The following is a 25,508-nucleotide window of genomic DNA, read 5'->3' on the forward strand; positions in this document are numbered from 1 at the left end:
GATGGTTTAGTAGCTTGGGTGTCACATACCACCAATACGAGTTAAAATTATGAAATAGACAGCTGTATTGTCTGCTAATGTCAAAGTCATTGGTATTTTAGCTCACCAAGGAATAGAGATAGAAAAACAGCCTATCAGCTCCAGCTCCACAAGTGTGGTGTCCTATGTGTCATCATGTGTTTGTTTCACTGGGTGCAGCATTGACTACACTGGGTGCAGCATTGACTTGTAGGTGCTCACACACCTACAAGTCCATCTTGTCTTGCCCAATTGCCTTTATTGCATTCTCCACATCTCCAAAGAAATATCATTCTACTGTACCCCAAAAGTTCTAAAAATGCAATTGGAAATGTATGAAATTGACTTATCTTTAAGCTTAACTATGCATCAGGACAAGGGTGAATCGCCTCTATCAATCATTCTCACCATGTGTAGCTAATTAATGGCCGTCTTGCATTTACATCAAGACTAATGTAACAGACTGTTAATTTCTCATTTTACTATTATTTTTATTTGCAATCTCTTAAATGACTTTTAATTGAACTCTTAAAAAAAAAAAAAAAAAAGCTGATCCATGTTGGCTTTGTTGCAGTGCACTTGAGCAACATTCAGTTACAAGAGCTTACAGGCCCAAAGACCAGGCAGGATCAAGAAAATTATAGTAGCCTTAATTGGGTGGACTTAGGGTGTCACTAAGTAATCTTGCAGGCAACTAAGTAACACTACACTAAGTAATCAACTGCAGGCCTGTCAGCACATCATACTTAACTCCTTAGGTCTGTGCATTGGAGTGGTAGAGAATTACTTAAAAACTTTAAAAAAAATAAGGGAAGCTGTAAGAAGCCATCAGGCCTACACATGGTACTCCCTATATGAAACATACCTGTGGGAACTATTTGATGGTTTTACTCACCCAATTGCCTCCCAGCTAAAACATAATCATGGAAAGCATCACTAACTATAATTATAAATAAATGATAACTTAGCTGTGGTTCTTGTGGCTGGGAAGTATAGTGACAGCCAGGGGTGAGTTGGTTGCTGGCATTTCAAGCCAGCTGGACTGGCTGTGTTTTGTAACACAGGAGTTTCCTTGATATATCCAATTTTTCCAACTTCTAAGTTCTTCTCATCTTAGCAAATTTAACTGAGTGTAACTGGTGGAGTGTTGAGAATGTGTCTTAATAGGACTGTTGTGCTCATGGCGGCAAGTGGACAACTACTACCGAGGCAGGCCAACTTGCTGCCTCCTGGTGTCCTTACCACATCATACAACAAAAGCTATTTGCAATCTGTTCACTCTACTTGCCATTTTATTTATAGTAATAACTAATACTTAGTTTGTACTGGATTAATCTTAATTACCAGTAACAATTCATATACAAGTCTCAACACAAACCACTAACGCATTGATATTGTACGTGATACAAATGGAAATTTCCACAATAACTAGTTTGAACCTTGAAATACATGTAACTATCATTGTGGGAACTTTTTGACCTTAACATTCACCCTATGGTCTCCCTGCTAACACATCATCACAGAAAGCACAGCAAAATATAATTATAAATAACTGATAACTTATCTTTGGTCAGAATTATCGGCATGGAAGATGGCTAGGTAGAGGATCAGAGTCTTTGGTGTTCCAGGCAAGTGGCTGGTCGTTTCATAGCAAAGACGGCTTCCTTGAGATTATCTAATGGTTCCGAGCATCTTAGTTCTTAACTTAGTGATTTTAACAAGTGCAGGTGGTAGAGTGGCAGAGAAACATCTTAAAAGGTGGCTGGCTGGTGACTGTTACTGACAACAGGGGCCAAGCAGAGAGCTTGGTTCTCAACTTGCCATGTCAGAGACAAAGCATTTCACTTTCCACCTACATCTGTTTCTCTATTTATTTTTAGTAGTAACTAATATTTATTTTTAGTAGTAACTAATACTTAGTTGATAATATATTAACCTTAATTACTCTTTAATATAACTTTACAATATATATACAAATCACAACACAAACCAATATTATTATGCATGACACAAGTGAAAATTTCCACATCCTGGGGCCAAGGGTTACCTGAATATATATTCAGGTAATATGACCACCTGTGATTAAATTCTTCCACCTCTTCTGAGACCTTTGAGATGCTACTCTGGGTGGCCTGATTTGCACCTCAGTATCCGTTCTCTCTCAAACTTGGGGCAACCATCTGGGTCTGCTGACCTCAACAGGGTTGATTGGGGCAGGCTCGAGTGAGCACTCCAGCAGAATTAGCTTATTGATAGTTCTAAGAGTCCCTTGTCCTTTAATCATAACTTTGGCTGTTCTAATGATACTATTTTCATCATGATACAATTTAATGTTGTAGCTAAAAGGCCAACTGGAATGATTCTGCGCCATTTTTAATAAAACATTGTAACCTTCCTTAAGGGAAACTACATTTTCACATGGTTGAGTGCCATAGAATTTCTCACTAAGACTGACAAGATATTCTTCAGAATGGTATTTCTGCCACCTCTGTAACAATGTATTTTGTTGATGATAACTTTTTCTCAAATACTGGGACCTGTCATCTATGGTGAGGTCTAGGATATGATCCTCCACCTCGATGCACGGGAATGGTTCTATTCATCTCCCATTCAAGAGACGAGAAGGTGTTATTGCCTCTAAATGTATGGAGGTGTCATCTAAGTAAGTTAGAGGTTGGTTATTGATTCTAGTCTCAATATGACCACAGTGTTATGGTTCCACAAAATAAATCAATCAATTCTGTTCTCACTTTCTGTTACTACTGTTCTTAATTCTTTGAGATTTAATTTGGATCAATGTAGCATTTTCTTTAGCCAGTTTTTGATTAGCCCTGTCATTCTTTCTGTGAAACCATTCTGCCTGGGCACCCTTGGTGTGATGAATTTCCATTGACATTGCCTATTTCTTTGTATTTGTTGTACCTTTGGATCATTTATATCTTCAATAAAGGGAGCCATTCCTATGAAGTTAGCATTATCACTTATGATAAGGCTGGGACAGGAATGCCTTGCTGCAAATATTCTAAACAATTGCAGGAAGGTCTCTGAACTAAGATCTTTGGCCATTTCTAGGTGGATTGCTCTTGTTTTGGCACGAGTAAATAAAAGTATATAGACCTTCTTTGGGATGTCACCCTCACCTGCTATTATCGGAGCACCTGTGTAATCTACACCCATCACTTTGAATGGTCTACCTAGGCTTACTCTTTCTGGAGGTAGATTTGGGGGTCCCTGATACATCAAGGGCCTTATAATCTCAGCACATGGTACACTTCTTCAGAGAAGCTTTTACTACGTGACACCCATTGGGTATCTAGTAATTTTTCCTAACTTGAGTTAGAGTGTCCCTCATTCCTCCATGTAATGTTATTCTGTGGGCTTCCATTATGATCAATTTGGTGATGGGACTCTCCTTTTGGTAGCAGGATAGGGTGCTTTATTTCATATGACAGCTCAGCATTTTTTATTCTGTCTCAGCACCTTATGATTTGTTTTTCATCTAAGTATAGCCCAAGATTTTTTACTAGTTTAATCTCAATTTTGAATCCTTCACCTAGTGCTTTATGGATATCTATAAAGAATTCATGTTGTTGTTGTTTGATCCAAAATTTTAAATTATTTGGCATTGCCTTACCCAACTTCTGAGTAATGAAATGGAATACTTGTTTGGTTACATTAATTAACTTATTGAAAGTGGAGCATTTCTTTATATTAATTGCCAGATTAGGTAGATGGCCTGAGGTTGAGCTTCTACTATGTTGACTGCTACCTCTTCATGTGCCTTTTGGATGGGCTAGTTTTTTTCTCTGAGTCAACCAGTTTGGCCAGTGGAACCATCTGGTTTCCTTTACCAATTTGGGGAATGTTATACCCTGCTGGGTTATCTTTAGTAGGAATATGGTGGTACTCGAAGTCCCTTTGTGTCGACTGTTTTTTTTTCTAACTTATTTTTCACATATGGACTTTTGTTTTCATTTTTATATATCCAGTGAAGGCAGATTTCACTGTTGGTCCATATTTCTACATGCTGAAAGAGAGGATTTATCCCTTTACTCTTGAAGCAATCCTAAATAGTTTGCTGAGTATCCATTTCTATTGCCATTAATTCTAATTGAGGCAAGATTCAGGTTTTTCATCAGTGCTTCTCTTGATTTTGATATCAACTCACTATGATTATCTGTGACTGAGTAGGCTGCTACACCATATGCCTTTGAGGATGCATCACAAAAGATGTGAAGTTGTATATTGTCATTATGAGTTAGATTGACTTGTCTGGGGATTGAGACCTCAGTACCTGCAGTACAATCCTCCTTTATTCAATCCGATTCAGATGAATAATATTCTGGGAGGACAGTATCCCAACCAAGTTTCTTCTTCCAAACTTCTTGCATTAACATTTTCCCTCTTATTGTTATAAGGCTTATACCCAAGGGTTCAAATAAGAAAGAGATTTGGCTTAGTAAGTGTCTTTTAGTCATATTGATGCTGGTGTAGGCTTACTCTGCTGCCATACACATCCCATTCTATACCCAGTAGGTTTTGCCTCATGGGTAACTCCAATTCAAGTCATTCTTTTAGGAAGTTTTCTAAGATTATTGAGTTGCTATTCCAACTGTGCAGCAGCATATTAGTGGATAAACATTCTTTTGTTCCCCATTTATATGAAGTCACTGCTTCTTCCTCTGTGTCTACTGTCATTTGTAAGTTGTCCATTTAAAATGCATGATTTGTTTCAGGACAACCAGCTTTGTCAAAATGATGGTTTAAGGTTGACCATAACAAAAATGGACTGGAACATGAGGCAAAAAGGATGGATTCAAACTTGTTCACATCCAAAGGACTATTCTTGTCACTTGTATCTCTTGGCCATATGAATTTTGTAGTCTCTGTCTTCTTCCTTCAAACTTATACTTAGGAATGCTTTTGAGATGTTGGCTACCAAAGTGTAGGGTTTTAAACAATTAAGTTGGGTCCCATATACAAACAGTCATTCAGACTACTTGCTCCCTTGGCATACCGTGAACTGCAATTGAAAACCACCCTTATTGGTGCAGTGACAGAGTCTTTCTTTACTGTTTGATGAGGGAGGTAATGGTCATTGTTATGATTTACTGGTTCCTCTACTCTGTCTATGAAGTTACTGTATTTGCCAGTTTATTAGACACACCTCTGCATAAGATGCACCCCTATTTTACAAGGATGTTTTGTGGAAAAAAATGTTATTATGTTTCATGATAAAGTTATGGAAAGAAATTGTAGTGTGTGTGTGTGTGTGTGTGTGTGTGTGTGTGTGTGTGTGTGTGTGGAAGAGGTCCACTGGCCAAGGGCAACAAAAATTTTCAAAAAGAAAAGCCCACTTAATGCCAGTTCCCATAGAGACATCAGATAGAATAATAAAAAAAAAAATCCCTCTTGAAAGAGTTCAAGTCATAGGAGTTCTAGACTTTACCAGAGAAAGGGCTGAATGATTGAGAGTGCTGGTTAACTCTTGCCTTATAGAGGTGGGCAGAGTAGGGATGAGAGAAAGAAGAAAATCTTGTGGAATGAGGCCACAGGAGGGGAGGTTTGCAATTAGTGATATCAGAAGAGCAGTTAGCAGTTAGCGGCAGAAGATAGCAAGAGGTACAACATTGCTGTGATGAGAGAGAGGCTGAAGACAGTCAGTTAGAAGAGAGGTGATAAGACAAAAATAAAATAATGGTGTGAGTGGAAGCCTCCACCCCCTCATACACATGAAGCAGACTCCATACATGGATAGACAAAGCCCCTGTACAGAGTTAGCAACTGGGATGGGGTTGGGTGACAGAAAAACTGGCAGAGACGACACTGAATGCCTAACTTCATAGAAGCTGCTTGAGCAACTTCTATGAGATGTGAAATTTCCAGTTTAGATCATAAATAAAGGACAGACTGAGATTTTTCAGTGTAGAAGAGAGGGTGGGGGGCAAATGAGTGTCACTGAAGAAGAGGGGATAGATATCTGGAAGGTTGTGTCAAGTTGAGAGATGGAGGAATTGAGTTTTTGAGGCATTGAACATTACTAAGTTTGCTCTTCCCCAGAAATTTTAGATGAGAGGTCAGGCATTCTATGGCTTCTCTACATGAACTGTTTACTTCCTGAAGGGCTGAACCTCTACAAAAAGATGCAGAAAAGTGCAGGGTGGTATCATCATCATAGGACTGGATAGGACAAGAAGTTTGGTTTAGAAGATCATTGATGAATAATAGAAAGAGTTGATGCCAAAACCCCTAAAAGAGTGTGTGTTTTGTCTTCACATCTGGTGTGATGCAGTGCTGTAGTTGTGCAGTATTACCATTACATCTAAAAGTCTCTCTCTCTCTCTCTCTCTCTCTCTCTCTCTCTCTCTCTCTCTCTCTCTCTCTCTCTCTCTCTCTCTCTCTCTCTCTCTCTCTCTCTCTCTCTCTCTCTCTCTCTCTCTCTCTCTCTCTCTCTCTCTCTCTCTCTCTCTCTCTCTCTCTCTCTCTCTCTCTCTCTCTCCCCTCCCCCCTTCCATCCTTCCCTTCCCATTCCCCCTCTCCCTTTCTTGACCTCCTCTTCCTCCTCTCCCTCCTTCCATCCATTCACCCACCCACCTAGTGGGAACTGCCTTGTTGTGGTGGGGGAGTTTGCATGTCCCCATGAGCTGGCAAGCAAGGCTAGAGGAGGCTTCAGCTCCTGCTCCATCCTTCTTAGGGGGAGAGGGCTACCCATGCTAGCGAGATTGCCAGTGAGGGACCAGACTAAATGGTTCCCAGATTTAGGCTGTCAGTATGGGTCAGTGGTGCTGCTCACCAGAGGGGCTACCTTTTGAGGGCATCCTGTGTTGGATGGCTGGATGTCTGGGCTGGGATGCATTGTGGGGGGAGGTCTTAGCTCTGTCATGGACAAACTTTCAAATCATGAGGGGCCTCTTTTTAAAATGAGAGGCCCCCATGGGGATGAGGTATCCCATTCACAGGGGCCAGTGCTCACTCCCTTCATTATCCCAATAGGTCTCCCTTGGTCCCTGGAGCCAATTTATTTTTATAGTATCCATATGGGTAAATATAAAAACTTTGGTCCTGGAGGGGTGGTCAACCAGGCCCTTGAAGCATCACCCTCTGGTCATGGTGGTGTTGTGCAGGTGGGAGCTCATACTCCCCCTGCTGTTGTTTCCCAAGGTGAAAGGTGCCATTACTCATAAATCCATGAAGTTCCCTGTTGTGTTCTACCCTTTACTAGGCGGCTGTTGCTGGACCTGAGTTACATCACAGTAACTCCACCTGTGAGCTGCCATCTGCTTATTTTCTACAACTTTAAGGGCTTTTCTCTGCACATTTACTTTGGTTTGTCAAATTGACCACATCATAAAAAAAATTAAGTACATTACAAAGCTGATTAAATTTCTTACTGGAAAACAAAATAAAATACTTGCAATCAGTCCATTGCTCTTGTGAATGGAGAGGCTTATTTCTAGGTTTGTTCCAAATATTCACATAAATGCACAATTTGTAGGTTCTGTGTCTGTGTCTACTCATATGGGGGAATAGGATATGTAGACAGATGTTTATTATATGATTGGCTCATGTAAAACTGTCATTATAGACATAATTAGAATCAACACAAGTTTCTTTTCAGAGAGGGATTAAACCAGCCATTCTACAGCAAGCAGATAGACTGAAAATCATTCATCTCTTCTATAAGTATGTTAGTCCAAAATATCAGCGTGACTGCCGAGACAATCGCCGTGGAAAATTGATGAAAAAAATAAGAGAAAGAAAAGCTATCCACTTAAAGGATGAAGACTGGAAAATGTAAGTATGAATGGAAATTATGCAATCTTATAGCTCTTTCCTGTAAATACCATTGAGGCAGAAGTTTCAGTGATTATGGTTTTTGAGATTATCTTGTACCACTATTAATAAAAAAAAAAAAATTTATTTTAGAATTAAAATTTGAGAACAAAATCATGCAGACAAGAAATTCAAATAGTATTCTACAATATGAGCTTGGTAAGTACCACTGTAAAAAAAAAAAAAAGAGGAAGGGAGTACTGTAGAATCTCTGTGCTTCTCTCCTCTTGCCAAGAGGAAAATTGGGAAATTTGTCATGTGCTGTCTGCTTGTGTTATTAGATGAAGAGAGAGACTAATTAACTTATACTAAGGTTAAGTAATTTCCTTAAATAAAGAATAGTATTTAAGATAACGTTTTAGAGTAAACATCATTATCACACCTATAACATTATTATCAATTCTTCAGCAACTATCATAAAGTACAGCCACCTGCCAATTTTTTGGGAGTTAGATAACAGCAATACCTGTGAATGTTGACAATCCATGAACAATTAGTATGCCTCTAAAAAAAAAAAAAAAAAAAAAAAAAACAGTGGCATGCCCCTTTTAAAGCACTCCTGATCCCCTCTGGCTTTTTTTAAAATAAAGAAAAGCTTTATGTACATTTACACTGTACCTTCAAGTTCCTCGACTAAAACTGGGAGCAACTGTCTGGGAATCACAAGTCCTGAAATTGCAAAAATCCAAGAGTCACTACCCATTCCTTGTTATTTACCTACTAAGTCACCAATATTTTGCCCAGCTCACAAAAGTCTGAGTCACTACCCATTCCCAGTTTTTTATCATGTTTAGTCCAGCAATCACATAAGAACATAAGAACATAAGAAATAAGGGAAGCTGCAAGAAGCAACCAGGCTTACACGTGGCAGTCCCTGTATGAAATATACCTACCTATTTCCATCTATTATCCCCATCCATAAACCTGTCTAATCTTCTCTTAAAGCTCTCTAGTGTCCTAGCACTAACAACATGATTACTGAGTCCGTTCCACTCATCTACCACTCTATTTGAGAACCAATTTCTTCCTATCTCCTTCCTAAACCTAAATTTTTCAAACTTGAACCTTTGTTCTTGTTCTACCCTGGTTGCTGATCCTAAGAATTTTGCCTACATCCCCCTTGTTATAACCCTTATACCACTTAAAGACTTCTATCAGGTCCCCTCTTAACCCATGTCTTTCTAAAGAATGTAGATTTAACAACTTCAGTCTCGCCTCGTAAGGAATACTCCTCATCCCCTGTATCCTTTTAGTTATTCTCCTCTGTACTGATTCTAATAGACCTATATCTTTCCTGTAATGTGGGGACCAGAACTGCACAGCGTAGTCTAGATGAGGTCTGACCAGGGTCAAGTATAACTTTAATATTACTTCTGGCCTTTTACTTTTAACACTCCTAAAAATTAATCTTAGTACCCTATTTGCCCTGTTTCTGGCTTCTATGCATTGTTTCCCTAGACGGAGTTCAGAGCTAATGGTAACTCCTAAATCTTTCTCGTACCCTGTACCTACCAGAGTTTGATTGTTTAATGTGTACCTACTGTGTGGGTTTCCTCTACCTACGCTAAGTACTTTGCACTTATTGATATTAAATTGCATTTGCCATCTATCCGTTCATTCATTCATTCTATAGTAAAATCCCTCTTATCCGGCATCAACGGGACCGCCTACATGCCGGATACTTGAAGCATGCCGGATACTTGAATTGAAGTGAAATTATGTCCACAATCACCACCCTACACTCATGCATCTTACCATAACAAAGATCAGCTGATTGCCGTGCCGCGCGTCGCCACCCGCGCTGCCACCTCACACTCACCAACACACAATACTACTGTACTAACATTCTCTTTAATACTTTCCTCTTATAAATAAGTTGATGGGTTACAAAAATAAAGTACGTATACACTTATTTGCTTTATTCAATATTAGCCAACATGTATAGCATACAATAAAGATATGAAAATGTACGAGTGTTTGTGACACTTTTTCGCTCCCCACACCTCTCATTCAACACCCTCCGGGTCATAAACATCATCAGATTCTGTACTTGTTTGCCCCACTTCTTTTCCCTTACAAGCTACTTTAAAATAGTTTCTAATGTCTCCTTGTTTGCAGCTCCTTCTTCTTTGCAGCAAAAACTCATTCCCAATGCAGTGAAGGGTCATAACATCTCGGGTTGACATGTATGTGCACTCCTCAGCAAACCTGACAAACCCAGCTATGTGTTTCACAGCCTGTTCCCAAGTTACTTTAGGCTCATTATCATCATCATCATCATCACTATCATCACTAATTTTCTCTAAATGATCTTTTACTACAGCGTTGATAAGTTCCTCGTCTGTGAGAGTGAATGTTACGGCCTGATTTTTGTCCACGTCCATCCATTCCTGTAACGCTTTATCTGTCACTTTAAGTTGCACATTTCCCCCATTTCCCTCAGCTCGCTCACCACCGAATTTTTCATGCCACCTACAAACCCTTCAAACTCCTCATCATCCTCATCATCACACATCATCAAAGGGTACAATTTGCACCAACATCGCATCAGTGTTTGCCTTTTAACGTCTAGCCAAGCAAGTGAAGCCATGAATATCGCATCCTTAACATTAAACTGTTTTTGGAACTCAGGGATTGTGTCGTCCTCGTAATTAATCATAATTTAATCGATTTTATGAGTACACATTGATTTTTTATTGATTTTAAGGCTCAGGGAAAAATGTGCCGGATACTTGAAGCTGCCGGATACTCAAATGCCGGATGAGAGGGATTTTACTGTATCTAAATCTGCCTGCAAGGCAATGGCATCTGATTCTGACCTAATTAATCTACCTATCTTTGTGTCATCCGTAAATTCACTACTAATTCCACTATCCAGAGGTCAGATACTATCACAGTGGTGATAGTGTCTGGCATGGAGGCATACATTCCTCACTCTTTTTCTCGCCCTAAATCTTCTAAACCTTGGTTTAACACAGCTTGTTCTCGTGCTATACATGATAGAGAGGTGGCCCACAAAAGGTACTTAAGCCTTCCATCACCAGAATCTCATGCACTTTATATTTCTGCCTGGAACCATGCCAAGTCTGTTCTCCAACTAGCCAAAAACTCCTTCATTAACAGAAAATGTCAAAACCTTTCAAGATCTAACTCCTCTCGTGATTTCTGGCATCTAGCCAAAAATATCTCCATTAACTTTGCTTCTTCTTCTTTCCCTCCTCTATTTCAACCAGATGCTATCAACCACTGCTATCACATCTATTTCTAAAGCTGAACTCTTTGCTCAAACCTTTGCTAAAAACTCTACCTTGGACGATTCTGGGCTTGTTCCTCCCTCTCCTCCACCCTCTGACTACCTCATGCCACGTATTAAAATTCTTCGCAATGATGTTTTCCATGCCCTCGCTGGCCTAAACCCTCGGAAGGCTTATGGACCTGATGGGATCCCTCCTATTGTTTTCCGAAACTGTGCCTCCGTGCTTGCACCTTGCCTAGTCAAACTCTTTCAGCTCTGTCTGTCAACATCTACCTTTCCTTCTTGCTGGAAGTTTGCCTACATTCAACCTGTTCCTAAAGAGGGTGACCGTTCTAATCCCTCAAACTACCATCCTATTGCTTTAATTTCCTGCCTATCTAAAGTTTTTGAATATATCCTCAACAGGAAGATTCTTAAACATCTATCACTTCACAACCTTCTATCTGATTGCCAGTATGGGTTCCGTCAAGGCCGCTCTACTGGTGATCTTCTGGCTTTCCTTACTGAGTCTTGGTCATCCTCTTTTAGAGATTTTGGTGAAACTTTTGCTGTTGCCTTGGACATATCAAAAGCTTTTGATAGAGTCTGGCACAAAGCTTTGATTTCCAAACTACCCTCCTACGGTTTCTATCCTTCTCTCTGTAACTTCATCTTAAGTTTCCTTTCTGACCGTTCTATTGCTGCTGTGGTAGACGGTCACTGTTCTTCTCCTAAATCTATTAACAGTGGTGTTCCTCAGGGTTCTGTCCTGTCACCCACTCTCTTCTTATTATTCATTAATGATCTTCTAAACCAAACTTCTTGTCCTATCCACTCCTACGCTGATGATACCACCCTGCACTTTTCCACGTCTTTTCGTAGACGTCCAACCCTTCAGGAGGTAAACATATCACACAGGGAAGCCACAGAACGCCTGACTTCTGATCTTTCTAAAATTTCTGATTGGGGCAGAGCAAACTTGGTATTGTTCAATGCCTTAAAAACTCAATTCCTCCATCTATCAACTCGACACAACCTTCCAGACAACTATCCCCTCTTCTTCAATGACACTCAACTGTCCCCCTCTTCTACACTGAACATCCTCGGTCTGTCCTTTACTTATAATCTGAACTGGAAACTTCACATCTCATCTCTAGCTAAAACAGCTTCTATGAAGTTAGGTATTCTGAGATGTCTCTGCCAGTTTTTCTCACCCCCCCAGCTGCTAACTCTGTACAAGGGCCTTATCCGTCCATGTATGGAGTATGCTTCACATGTCTGGGGGGGGGGTTCCACTCTTACTGCTCTTCTAGACAGGGTGGAATCAAAAGCTTTTCGTCTCATCAACTCCTCTCCTCTAACTGCCTGTCTTCAGCCTCTCTCTCACCGCCGCAATGTTGCATATCTAGCTGTCTTCTACCGCTATTTTCATGCTAACTGCTCTTCTTATCTTGCTAACTGCATGCCTTCCCTCCTTCCGCGGCCTCGCTGCACAAGACTTTCTTCTTTCTCTCACCCTTATTCTGTCCACCTCTCTAATGCAAGAGTTAACCAGTATTCTCAATCATTCATCCCTTTCTCTAGTAAACTCTGGAACTCCCTGCCTGCTTCTGTATTTCCACCTTCCTATGACTTGAATTCCTTCAAGAGGGAGGTTTCAAGACACTTATTCATCAATTTTTGACCACTGCTTTGACCCTTTTATGGGACTGGCATTTCAGTGGGCATATTTTTTATTGGATTTTTGTTGCCCTTGTCCAGTGTCCTTCCTACATATAAAAAAAATAAAGTAAAAAAATAAAAATAATAAAAATAATAATGAGCCTAAAACTGATCCCTGTGGCACTCCATTGATTACTTGACTCCACTCGGATTTAGAGCCGCTGTTGCCTGTTGGGTAACCAAGACCTTATCTAATCTAACCCCTTCCCATCTATCCCATGCACCTTAACCTTTCTCAAGAGTCTTTGATGGGAGTACCTTGTCAAATGCCTTACTAAAGTCCAGGTATAGGATATCATAACTATCCCCATTATCTGCTGCCTCATAAACTTTACTATAAAAACTCTTAAGTTCATGAGGCAGCTTCACCTTCATCAAACCATGCTGTGACTGATGTATCAAGATTTGCTTGTTTAAAATTATCCCTAACGTTCCTTGCGATTACTGACTCTATTATTTTATAGCTGAGAGACCTATAATTATCTTTTTTTTTTTTTCAAAGATTAGCACTAAATTTGCTTGCCTCCATGTTTTCCTGGGTGAAAACTGCTAAAAATGCTCGTTCTGAATTTATTTCTCTGTTCTTTGCCCTATTTACTTTGTTGAATCCTTTGGCGGTCAGTCTTTGCTTGGCTAGCTACCTTTAATTCCTAATTGTTTTTAGCTTTTTTCATTAACTTCCTAGCTGTCCTAACCTGTTCATTACATTGAGGACATAAATCCTCTTCTGTCTTTAATCACTTTTATATGAGGCACCTAGAGCCAGAGTGACATGAGCATTGAAAATTAAAAAGAGAAAAACAATTTCAAAGTTTTGCGAGTTTCAAAATGCGATAGTTCTTCAGTGAACTGTGATAGAAAGCAATGACTGAATATTCAGTAATTTTTGTCCTTTACAACTACTTAGTTGAATTACATTATGAAGTTACAATTAAATTACATAACACAAAATAAATAGGTGACTTTTTTCTTCAATACGACTTTGTTAATATCACAGCTACATTAAAATTGCATCCAGCGCTCACACTTTATTTCCTTTATTGTCAAGATGTTTTATTTTCTATGTACTAAGAGGGGTACCACAACCACTAAAAGTCTTTTTTGGGATGAACTTATCAATTTTATGAAACAAAAATGTGAGCTACATACAAGTACTTCCTAAAATGAACACAAATGAAGAGAATGATACTAGCTTAAAAAAAATAACTAAAGAAACTAAAACAAAAGAACTAATAAAAGTTATGAAAATATTCTGCTATAGAGGATAATAGAATATAAAGAAATAAAATCTTCCAATGTTTCCAAAGCCTCTCGTGATTCTTTATCTTTTAGCCATATTTTTCTTCCATTTTACTTCTTCTGGAGTGTCCTGGCTTCTCGGGGGGTACACTGTTGTCCCCTATAATAATGAAAGCCTTATGTGTTGTGTAAAAGCAACATTAAGACAGCAGCTTGTCATTTAAGAGTAGCAAAAATGTTGGAGGGAGGAAGAGTGTGTAAGTGTATGGGTGTTGGGGTGGGGAGGTGTAGGTTCACTTGAAATTTATCCAACACTCGGGGTCAGCCTACACCAGTGTGACATGATTCGTAGCATGAGCCATCATCGACTGACTCTTCCCATACTGTTGTGATGAGGGCTTGATCAATGCAGACCTCGTTTTTATGCAGTTATCAGCTTTGTATTTTTTATTTTATTTTTTTTATTTATTTATTTATTTTTTTTTCAAGCACCAACCACACCTGCTTATGTGTTCCCCTTACTTCCTATAGACCCACACTACCCATCCACACATCAGACTCGCACACCGCACCACTGGCTCACTGCCTCATTCCAGCCACACCCACCATTGTGTGTACACTGTTGTGTGCAGCAAAATAAGGTGATGTAAAGTGAAGAAAAGAAGTAAGAATGAATGGAAGAAATGAGAGAGAGAGAGAGAGAGAGAGAGAGAGAGAGAGAGAGAGAGAGAGAGAGAGAGAGAGAGAGAGAGAGAGAGAGAGAGAAGAAGAAAAGAGGCTGGGGACGAAAATTGGACACGTCTCTAACACATAGCCTGCCCAGCCTGAAGCTCATAATATAGTATTTATCTGTGCAGTCACTCCTATTCCCCACATAAACTTCCTTACTTCCCCTTGTCCATTCAGTTTAAGTCTCACCCATTATTTATTAGAAGAGTTCCTTTTGACAATAAAATAATCAATATCCTTCTGGTCCCCATAGTTTCATCATTAGAATTTTCAGAAGAGAAGTGTTTTATACATATATGCCAGCGTGAGGTGCAGCACACAAGCAGGTGGATGGATATATGTGCATATATATGTCACCACCCCATCCCCCTCTTTTGTACCCCTCATCCTCTAGCAGCATAGTGGGAGAGTGTTTGGTGCACTTTCCCACAGTCAGTCACTACTCATTGCTCATCTATAGAAACTATAAATTAGTAATAAAAGTCATTTTGCTACTTCTTGTAGTATTTGAAATGAAGTAACTTTGTTCAAAAATTGAATTATGGTACAGCAACCGAAGCAGTTAAAAGTTACATTTTTTGTTCGAAAACAAAGTTGTTTGGATATATATTGGACATTTGTGGGTAAGTGAGCTGAGTGCAAGAAAGGAACCTAATATATTGCGATATGCAAAAATATAGATCGTTTATGTATTCACATGTGTCGGATATGAATATGATGAAATCCTACGATAATGCAATACAGTGTACAAAAACAAACATTATTTTGTAGGTGAAAATACAGAAAAATGTGTACAATTAAGAAAATCTTTGCTTGAGTCTGGCCTGCAAATGAAATGAGAGAAAACAGTGGTCACTACTCTTCCTTCAACTGGCTTCATCATGATAGCACTTAGAGAAATTTTGGCATCACCTCTCTGCTAGTTGCTCCCTTTGTGGTGTTGTCAACACATGGTGGCCATCAACTCACTGTTCCTGCCTGGGCTTGGTGTCTGGAGTGTGGGCCTTGGATAACAGGAGAGCACATCTTGCAATGGGTGTCAGAACCAGAAAGAACATGAATCATTCATGAGGCAGGGTGTAGGTATCAATCTGCACCTGCTTGACAGTTATGGATTGGCTGTGATTCTCATCTGCACTAGCTATTTACCTGGGAATCCATACTGTTCTCTACTACTACCTCTAATGCTTAATTAATATCCTTCCCTGGGTTTGGGCATTATTATTGCACACTATTCTCATTTTAGTGAGTTCCATGGCCATTCTGGGTGAGTTGCCTTTACCATGCACTTTTCAAAACAAGGTGAGTGGGGTGCCTGTGAGAGATTTTCATGAAGGACTAGTGTTATCCACCCTCTTAAGTATAAAAACCATGTTACAATACATATTTACTTTCCTCTCCCCTGGATGCTACTAGTAATTGTAGAAAAAGGTTAGTCATTAATAATACGAGTATAAAGGATGGGTGTTACACTTAAGTAAACTATCCTTACATGGTTTGCTGCTAAGTTATGGATAACTATAGTATGTAAAATACCTTATGATACTTGAAGGTTAATGACAACTACAGAATATAACTTTTTTTTTCATTGTATTCTAATTTACAGCATGTCCCATAATGTGCTCTACCTTGACTTATTTTTTTTTCTTTCAGGCTTGTGTTAGAGTCAAAAGGCAAAATTTTTCCCAACTTGTCAACAAAAACTACTGTAAATAATGAGGGTGAGAGATTGAAGCCACCACCCTCCTGCATCAACACTGAAAGAAAAATCATTAAACTGGGCAGTGTAACAAAAACATCCTCCTCAACTGGCTTAGATTTCCTCATCATTAAGAAAGATGATTCTGATGTTACTGAAGACAAAGAAAGTAACAAGAAACAGAAAATGTTAAAAGAGAAGAGGAAAACACAGTGTGAAGAAGAAACCAGGACAAAGAAAATAAAGGTAGATCATGAGGAAAATGAAACAGTACTTCTGGTGAGTAACTACTACAGCATATTGATCTGAGCCATCAGAAATCCTTCTCATTACCTTGGCAACCATGACATCCTCCTTCACTCTCACATCTGTTGCTAAATAGTCATTCAGGCTCTCCTGTTTACTACATTTATCCCTTCTCCTTGTGTACTTCAGGATCATTTTCTACCATAAGGAGTATAAAGTGTTTCCTAAGTACTTCTGTTATTATTTTTATTGCAAAAATTTGATCTTTACCACCTTTTCTACTTTTAAATCCTGCTTGTTCTTCACTAACCTTCTACCTTAGTCACTTACATCAATCTTTCAATCAAGTCCTTCCCCAAAAATTTTCTTGGCATGATGAGCAAATATGTTATAATCATTACATTCATTCCTATAATTTTATACCTTTGCAGAGATACAATCACTGTCTTCCTGAAAGGAAGGTACTTCTCCTTTCTGCTTATATATATATATATATATATATATATATATATATATATATATATATATATATATATATATATATATATATATATATATATATATATATATATATATATATATATATATATATATATATATATCATGTTTTCATTCAACATCTCTGTCTTCTTCATACTTCAAAATTTTATTCCACCTTTGTCTGCAGCTTTGCTATACTTTGGCCTGATTTTTGCTTTCTGTACCTGTACACTGTATCCTTTGTTTGACCTTTTTCCTTTACATTCCATCATGAAACTGTATTGTAGCAACTAATAACTAATATGCACGCTAACATTACCCGGCCATGGGAATACGATTTTGAAGGAGGGAAATAGACAACAGCAGGTGAGATCAAGCAGCTTTCGGAGATGGGGGGGATGTGTGTGTGTGTGTGTGTGTGTGTGTGTGTGTGTGTGTGTGTGTGTGTGTGTGTGTGTGTGTGTGTGTGTGTGTGTGTGTGTATTTACCTAGTTGTGACATACATACCTGTCCTATCTCCATAACTGTTTTTATCCAACTTTTCCATAAAGTCATGAATATTTGTAGCACACACCATTTCCCCTTCCAGTCCATTTCATGCCTCTGCTTCAATGAGAGAAGCTGAACTTCTTTATGTCCCTTTTGCAGGTGGTTACTTTTAGTTTTCTTCCATGTCCTCTTGTTTCTCTTTTGTTCATTATAAAGAGATGTTCTGTATCTAGTTTTTCCATCCCACTCAGCAATCTGTACAGTGCAGTCAAGTCACTTCTCTCTCGTCTCTTTTCCAAGGTTGGGAGTTGCACTCTAGCTAATCACACCTCATATGACAAATCCTGCAACTCTGTTATCATCTTTGTTGCTGCTCTCTGTATTCTTTCCAACTTTCTTATGTGCTTTTTTTTCATGTGACAAAATTACTGCTGCATATTCTAGTCTTGGACGTATCATTGTGGTGATTATTTTCCTCATCATTTCTACATCCAGATAAGTATAGGAAACTCCTATATTTCTTAGTAGGATGAGAGTTTCACCTGTTATCTTGTTAATATGTTTTTCCAGTGATAAATTCTCTGAAAAAATCACTCCCAGATCTTTTTCTCTTGTCTTATTTATTGTTTCATTCCCCATCTTATAGCTACATCTGCTACTTTTTTCAAATTCCATCTTTTTACACTTACCAGAGTTAAATTCCATTTGCCATCTGTTGCTCCACTCCCACACCTCTATATCTCTTTGTAATTCATCACAATCTTCCGTTCCCTTCACTTCATAAGTTTTGCATCATCAGCAGAAAGACACATAGCTGGATAAATTCTCCACCATATCATTTATATGCACCGCAAACATTATTGGTGCCAACACTGACCCTTGTACCAAAACACGAGATGACAGTGAAGGGGCAAGAAGGGCAGAGACCATACTGGCTACAGTGTAGATCAGGCGGCAATGGAGGACAAGGCTGTGCCAGTGGCCAACGGTAGAGGTGGGCCAACAGCAGCAGTAGACAGGCGGCATCAGTGGCCAACCGCACAGGCAGGCCGACAGCAATGGTAGACAGGCCGCGTCAATGACCAACTGTAGAGGCGGGCCAACAGCAGTGGTAGACAGGCCGCGCCAGTCCAGTCCAACAGCTAGGAGTCTCACAATGTGCGTCAATAGGTGCGTTACAGACATGGCTTAAGGTCCAGTAATGACCAGCATAGCAGAGGGGATGCAGAAGAGGCCTTTGGAGGATGGCAGATGGAGAGAGGTGAAGGCGCTCTCAAATCCCCAAGTGTTCTGCTCCAGCACCGCAGAGCGCCTACACCGTCGACTCAGCCCGGAGTTGAGGCAAGATGGTGAAGCAGGGTGTGAGACCCAAAACAAAACCCCAAGCCACGAAAAGTTACAATGTTCATAATCCTGAAACCCTGAACAAAATAACAAGATTCCAACATAGGGAGATTAATTAATCTATTCCTTAACACACCTCCCTAAACAAGACTCAATAAAGGGTATCAAGATAATACTAAGTCATATGTAACAAGCCCAAAACTAAACAATGCAAAAAAAACTATAGTGAACAGTCAAATTTCAGATCTCAATAAATCAGCACCAACATTATCCCTACCAGAAATATGTACAATCCTGAACCTGTAGTCCTGCAGACAGAGAACCCAGCGCAACAACTTGTCATTACCGCCCTTGAAGTGGTTCAGGTAAACTAACGGCTTATGATCGATCTCCAGTATAAATTCCCTCCTATGTAAGTAATAATCAAAGTGTTTGATTCCGAATACTATAGCCAGACACTCCTTTTCAATGGTAGAATATTGGCGTTCTCTGTCGAGGAGCTTCCGACTTGTGTAGGCTACAGGATGAGGGCATTCACCTATGTGCTGGAGTAGAACTGATCCCAAACCATACATAGGATAGCTGGAGAAAAGGATGAGATTGCAGGGCAGTCTTGAGATGGTCAAAGTAGGTCTGTGCCTGGTCCATCCACACCAAGGGTTCTGGAACACCTTTTCGGTGGAGATCGGAGAAGCTGCTGGTATAAGAGGCAGTATTAGGAATGAACATCCTGTAAAATGAAACCATTCCAAGGAAAGATTGTAAGAGTTTCTTATTAGAAGGAGGAGGTACTCTTGAAATTACTGCTATCTTGCTTTCTTGAGGACATAGTGTGCTGCCATCTACAATGAATCCCAAGTACTGGATATTTCCAAAACCAAAGCAACACTTAGCTGGGTGAGCTGTAAGGTCATGCTGACATAATCTCTGAAATACAGATTTAAGGGCTTAAAGATGATACTTCCAGGACTGACCGTACACAAATATGTTGTCAGAATAGGAGACCCCATCTAGACCGGCCAGAACAATACACATTAGTCTGACGTAGGTGGCACAAGCTGTAACCAAGCCAAAAGGAAGACGAGTGAACTCCATTAATCCAAGGTGGGTAGGGAAGGCTGTCAGAGACATAGCTTTATCAGTTAAAGGTACTTGGTAGTAAGCTTTAGTAATATCTAATTGAGAGAAGTAGATGCTACCATAGAATTTGTGAATGGTGTTGGTGGGTTCAGCGTCGAACTCAGTGACTGAATTAAGCATCCTGAAGTCTATAGCAAGGTGGTAACTTCCCAAAGACTTCTTTACCATGATAACAGGTGAGCAGTGGAATGACACAGATGGTCTGATGATTCCCTGGGTAAGGAGGTCTTCCACTTCTTGCTTAAAGAGAGGCTTTAGGTGTAGGTGAACGGGATAAAATTTAGCTCTAATCCTGTCAGTTGAACATAACTCAATATCATGCTTAATGGACTGTTTGCTTCCGGGAACCTCCAAGAGAACATCTTTATATTCACTGAGGACACACTGTAAGTTGCACTTCTGCAAGGAGATCAAGTTGCTACTTACTTCAGGAGAGTGTTGTATAGTCTCAGCACCTACACAACCATCAGGTGTTACAGGTATGACTTCATCATACTCCACAAACTTCTGGGTGTCTGAAAAGTATAACTTTGGGAAGTCTGTCAGTCCATCTGAGGTGGAAAACTCATTTAAGATGGTGGTTTGGTTAACCGTGGCCCGACAGTGGTACCTTTTTAAAATATTGGCATGATATAACTTTGGCTTTCCCTTTTCCTCAATGAGATAATTAACCTTGTTCCTATGCTCCAGAACAAGGTAGGGTCCACTCCAGGACATCAATAACTTAGTGGTGGAATCAGGAAGCAGAACCAAAACCTCATCTCCAGCCTTAAAGTGCCTGTCTTGAGAACTCAGGTCGAAATAGGTCTTGTACTTTGATGCACTAATATCAGCATTTTTGACAGCAATCTTGGCACACTCTGCAAGCTCGTCCTTGAGATCAGTGACATACTGAAAGCAAGATCACTGGACATCATCAAGCTCAGTGTCTTCCCTAAAATCACGTAGTACAGAAAGGGGCCCTTATACTGTTCTCACCGGGTTCGTCACAGCACAGCTTTCTCAGGGATGCCTACCCTGCCGTTGCCGCTGGAGTAGTGAAAGGAGTAGTAAGAGTAGTGAAAGGAGTAGTGAAGAAAGTATTTCTCCAGGGATGCCCACTCTGGAAAATATTGACAGCAGAGCTTCAGCTACAGAAATGGAAGTGACATCCTTCAAGGGTGCTGCCTCAGGGAAACCATTAGTGAAATCAATTAATGTGAGTAGGTACCTGTCTCCTTCTGATGTTGGAGGAGAGAGTGGTCCCACTATGTCAACAGCCACTCTAGCGAAGGGTGAAACAACTGGGAGTTGTTTCATAGGCACAGGCTTGACTTTGCCTTTGTAGACATTTATCACAGGATTTACAAAATTTTCATGTCTGACCACATTCCTGGCCAATAAAATTGATCGCCGATCTTCATTCTGGTCTTGCAATGGGAGAGGTGTCCAGCCAAAAGGCTTTCGTGAGCGACAGTTAACACTTGTCGACGGCATTCTGCTGGAACAACCAAGACTTTCTTACTGAGGGTGCTTTATTTGCAGGGTGAAGAGTGGCAGACACAGTGATACAATCCGTTGTGAAGTTCATAGCTGAAGGATGATCTACTGCGGGTGGTCTCCTCTCTGATAGCAGCCTTGTTCCTTACAGCTAAGAGGAAGGCACACGAACCCTGCAAACGTGAGAAAACTTCCAGTGTGATGGATAAGGGTTTGATGTTAGGCAGAGCAAGAGGGTGAATCTCCCTAGCAGCAGCAGCACACGTTTGGACAGCTTGTATTTGTTCGTCAGCAGAAGATGTGACGACAGAAAGGTCATCTGGTGGTTGTGCTCCTTCAGCGTTGCCTATGAAGACACTGCAGAGCTTTATAGAGGCTCGAACGGCATCGACCCATCCAACGTAATATGGGCAACGTATGTAACACCTTACCAAAGGGAAGTGGTCAACACATCCCAGATAGTCGACAACAGGGATCTTCTTGCAGCTGAATATATCAACATCAGGCAGGGCTTCTTCAGATACAACAACACAAGTGCACCCAGTGTCCCGAACGTTGGTTGAGACTATGGAGCCATTAATGGTACCTGAAGTAAAACATTGCTGGCTTGACAGCCCAGAAAAGCAAAACCCAACTTTCTCGGCATTCTTAAGTTCATGAGGTTGTTTTGGTCCAAAAAGATAAGGATTTTTAGGGGAATTCGGCCTAATATGACCCACTTCTCCACACTTGTGACACTTTACTGTTGACTTCCGAACAGAAGGTAGAGATAATCGCGGTGTCACTGGTTTGCTACTGAAGTTAGGTTTCTTGCTGTGCTCGGAGGTGGAGTGACTCTTCAGGTAAGAGTTGTGAGCCAAGGCCCATACGTCTGCCTTGCTGACAGTGTCTGTAAGGAAGTTTATACCATTCTCCTTCAGAAACATGTGAAGTTCAGGTGTGAGAGCTGTAAAGAACTGGTCGAGTATCACAAAAGGCCTCAGTGCAGAGTAACTACGGTCTAATTCAATGGAGTCAAGCCAGTGGTCAAAGAGTCGACCCAGATGCATAGAAAACTGCTGGTACGTTTCACCAACACCAATTCTGGCCGATCTAAAGGTACTACAGTAATGGTCTGGAGTTCAATGAAAATGTTTCTGGAGCACATCTTTAAGCAGGGAATAGTCAGCAGTTATCTCTTTTAGACAAGGTAATGTACACATCCACCAGCTTAACCATTAGGAGACTTGCCAATCGTACAGCCAGACTACCATCATTGATGTTAAGTAAAGATGTGATGCATTCAAAGCAAGAAAAATAGGAGGCTAGGTCTTCACCTTCTCTTTATAAAGGTAATGAAGGGCGAGAGACATTATCGTCCACAGGAGAGAAATGGTTACTGGTGTTACCTGCAGCTTTTAGTTTCAACTGTTCCAGGGCGAAGGAGTATTGACGTTCCTTCTCTCGTTCTTCTTGCTCCTCTCGTTCTCTCTCCTTCTCTCGTTCTTCTCTCTCCTTCTCTCATTCTTCTCTCTCCTCTCGTTCTGCTTCTTCCTTTGCTCTTCTTTCACTTCATTCCCTTTCTCTTTCATCTTGCTGCAGAGCTTGTTCCTGGGCAACGAATTTCTTGAAATCATCATCTTCATAGCCCAGCTCTCAGCTGAGTGTGATGAGTTCTTGGATGGAAGACATGTTAATCAAAACATTCAAGAGAACGAGGAAAATGAATCCTTGCAGGGACCGAGAGTGACAAGTTGCAGAACAATGAATAAACAATCCTCCAACATGGGTTACTTCCAAAACCAATGTCACAGGAGTTACCTCCACACCTGACAAACGGACCTAAAGCCAGAGTCTAACAAAGACACACCTGATGATTTCATTTAAGTCTCTTTTCTGCTATATGTTTTTTGGTACCTCATCTTTAGCTAATCTCCAGGCCCCTGCCAGAGCCTCCTCAGCTTCCTTCTGTGATTTAAATTTTATTCTTATGGGTCTGTGCCCTTCACCAGTGAATTTCCCAACTCTGAGGTATTCTTCCACTTCATCAACCAGACATCTTCCCTCCTCTTGTACCTTTCCCACCACTTTGTTTACTCTTTCAACTCTTTCTCTCTTACTGCTTTGTTGATTTCCTTAATTTCCTTAACCCCAAAGACAATTATACATTTCTTTTTGTCAACTGTGTCTTGATAACATTTACCACCTTTTGCATTATTTTGGCCTCATTTAATTGTTCTATTATTTTCTCAGTTTACTGTCTCTCCCTGTATGATCTCTTGCTCACTGTTTCTCCAACTTATCTATTTTCCTCTCAAACTTTAGCTTATCTCCTTCTTGGAGCTTTTTCCATGCATCTTGCCTTTCACTTAAATGCACTACAGTTTTGACACTTCCACTTTCTTACTGCATTCCTTAATTTATATCTCCAGAGCATTGCACTGATTTCTTATCTCTATGTTTTCGGCTCTCAATCCCTTCAGTTCTTTAATTTGGCTTACCTGGGTCTCTTCCATAGCTCTGAATCTCTCTTATCAGTTTTTCCATGTCATTTTCCAGGGCCAACACTCTTCTTTGCCATAGTTTTATGCTAAAACTCGCTGTCACTGGCGCAAAACCCTGAGAAGTTGTTTTGTCCCGCCTCCAACAGCAGTGTGTGTGTGTGTGTGTGTGTGTGTGTATCTATCAATTTAAATATTCAAACAGAGAGAGAGAGAGAGAGAGAGAGAGAGTGTATATCAGTAATGATAATGATATTAATAATTTTAATATTATTATTATTATTATTATTATTATTATTATTATTATTATTATTATTATAATGATAATAGAGAGAGAGAGAGAGAGAGAGAGGGGGGAGGTGACACAAGGCCACCATGCCTGGTGCAAAGAAATGGGCAGGGCTGTGGGCAGGTGAGAACTAAGGATCACTTGGGTGGGGAGGGCGGAAAGAAGTATAGTGTGGAGGATATTAAAATAATTTACAAATGAATTAATTGATTAATATTATTTTTATAATTAACTATAATAATAACAATAATAATAATAATAATAATAATAATAATTATAGTTATTATCATTATTATTATTATAATTTTTATTTTTATTTTATTAGTAGTAGTAGTAGCGATTGGGCCTGTTTGGCTAGTGGGGGGTGAGGCGGCACCTGTTTGGACTCAGTAGACTACTGAGAGGGGGGAAGGGGCAACAAAACACAGGCTCACTAGCACTCTGTCTTTATTGCCCACACAGAGCAGTACCACGAGGCACAAGGCACACTACCACACTACAGCGTAAGTCAGGGTCACACCACCAGCCCTCACTCTGCAAAGCGTCTCTGTCACTGGGTAGCGCATCTCACCTCACAGAATAGATGCACAGCACACCACAAGATCACAACTCGTACACAGCATCAAGGACCATTATGTCTTAGTCTGCCAGGTCACACTAACCTCACAACATGCCCCAGGGCACAGTCATGTCGTTGCAAGTAACAAGGGACGGGCATTTCTTCTCATGGTCTGGCGTCTTTCTCTCTCTCTCTCTCTCTCTCTCTCTCTCTCTCTCTCTCTCTCTCTCTCTCTCTCTCTCTCTCTCTCTCTCTCTCTCTCTCTCTCTCTCTCTCTCTCTCTCTCTCTCTCTCTTATGATCTGCCACAGCCCCCTTACATAATGTTGGCCCCTTCGTGATTGGCTGGCACACTGCTGCTCTTTGGGCCAATCACAGAGTTTCCCATCTCCAGTCTCAACCCAAATACCAGCTCACTCCTTACTGAATTCAGCGCTGCCAACGCCCATCTTTGCTACTCGCGACATAGTGCTACCAATGTCATCACCCCGTTGCAACAGTATTATTATCACTACCATTATGTATGCA

At 40.2% G+C, this 25,508-nt stretch overlaps 1 protein-coding gene across 2 annotated transcripts in view; it reads left to right on the forward strand.

Moving 5' to 3' along the window:
• The window catches only part of LOC135102754 (uncharacterized), a 52,431-nt gene that overhangs the window by 22,163 nt on the left and 4,760 nt on the right, over positions 1-25,508 (forward strand). For both annotated transcript variants that reach the window (XM_064008270.1, XM_064008271.1), the window contains exons 2-3: positions 7,637-7,812; positions 16,430-16,754. In XM_064008270.1, coding sequence (XP_063864340.1) covers positions 7,637-7,812; positions 16,430-16,754 — 501 coding nt within the window. The remainder of the gene's footprint in view (positions 1-7,636; positions 7,813-16,429; positions 16,755-25,508) is intronic.

Source organism: Scylla paramamosain, chromosome 8 (assembly GCF_035594125.1).
Source record: "Scylla paramamosain isolate STU-SP2022 chromosome 8, ASM3559412v1, whole genome shotgun sequence".
Classification (NCBI taxonomy): Eukaryota; Metazoa; Arthropoda; class Malacostraca; order Decapoda; family Portunidae; genus Scylla; species Scylla paramamosain.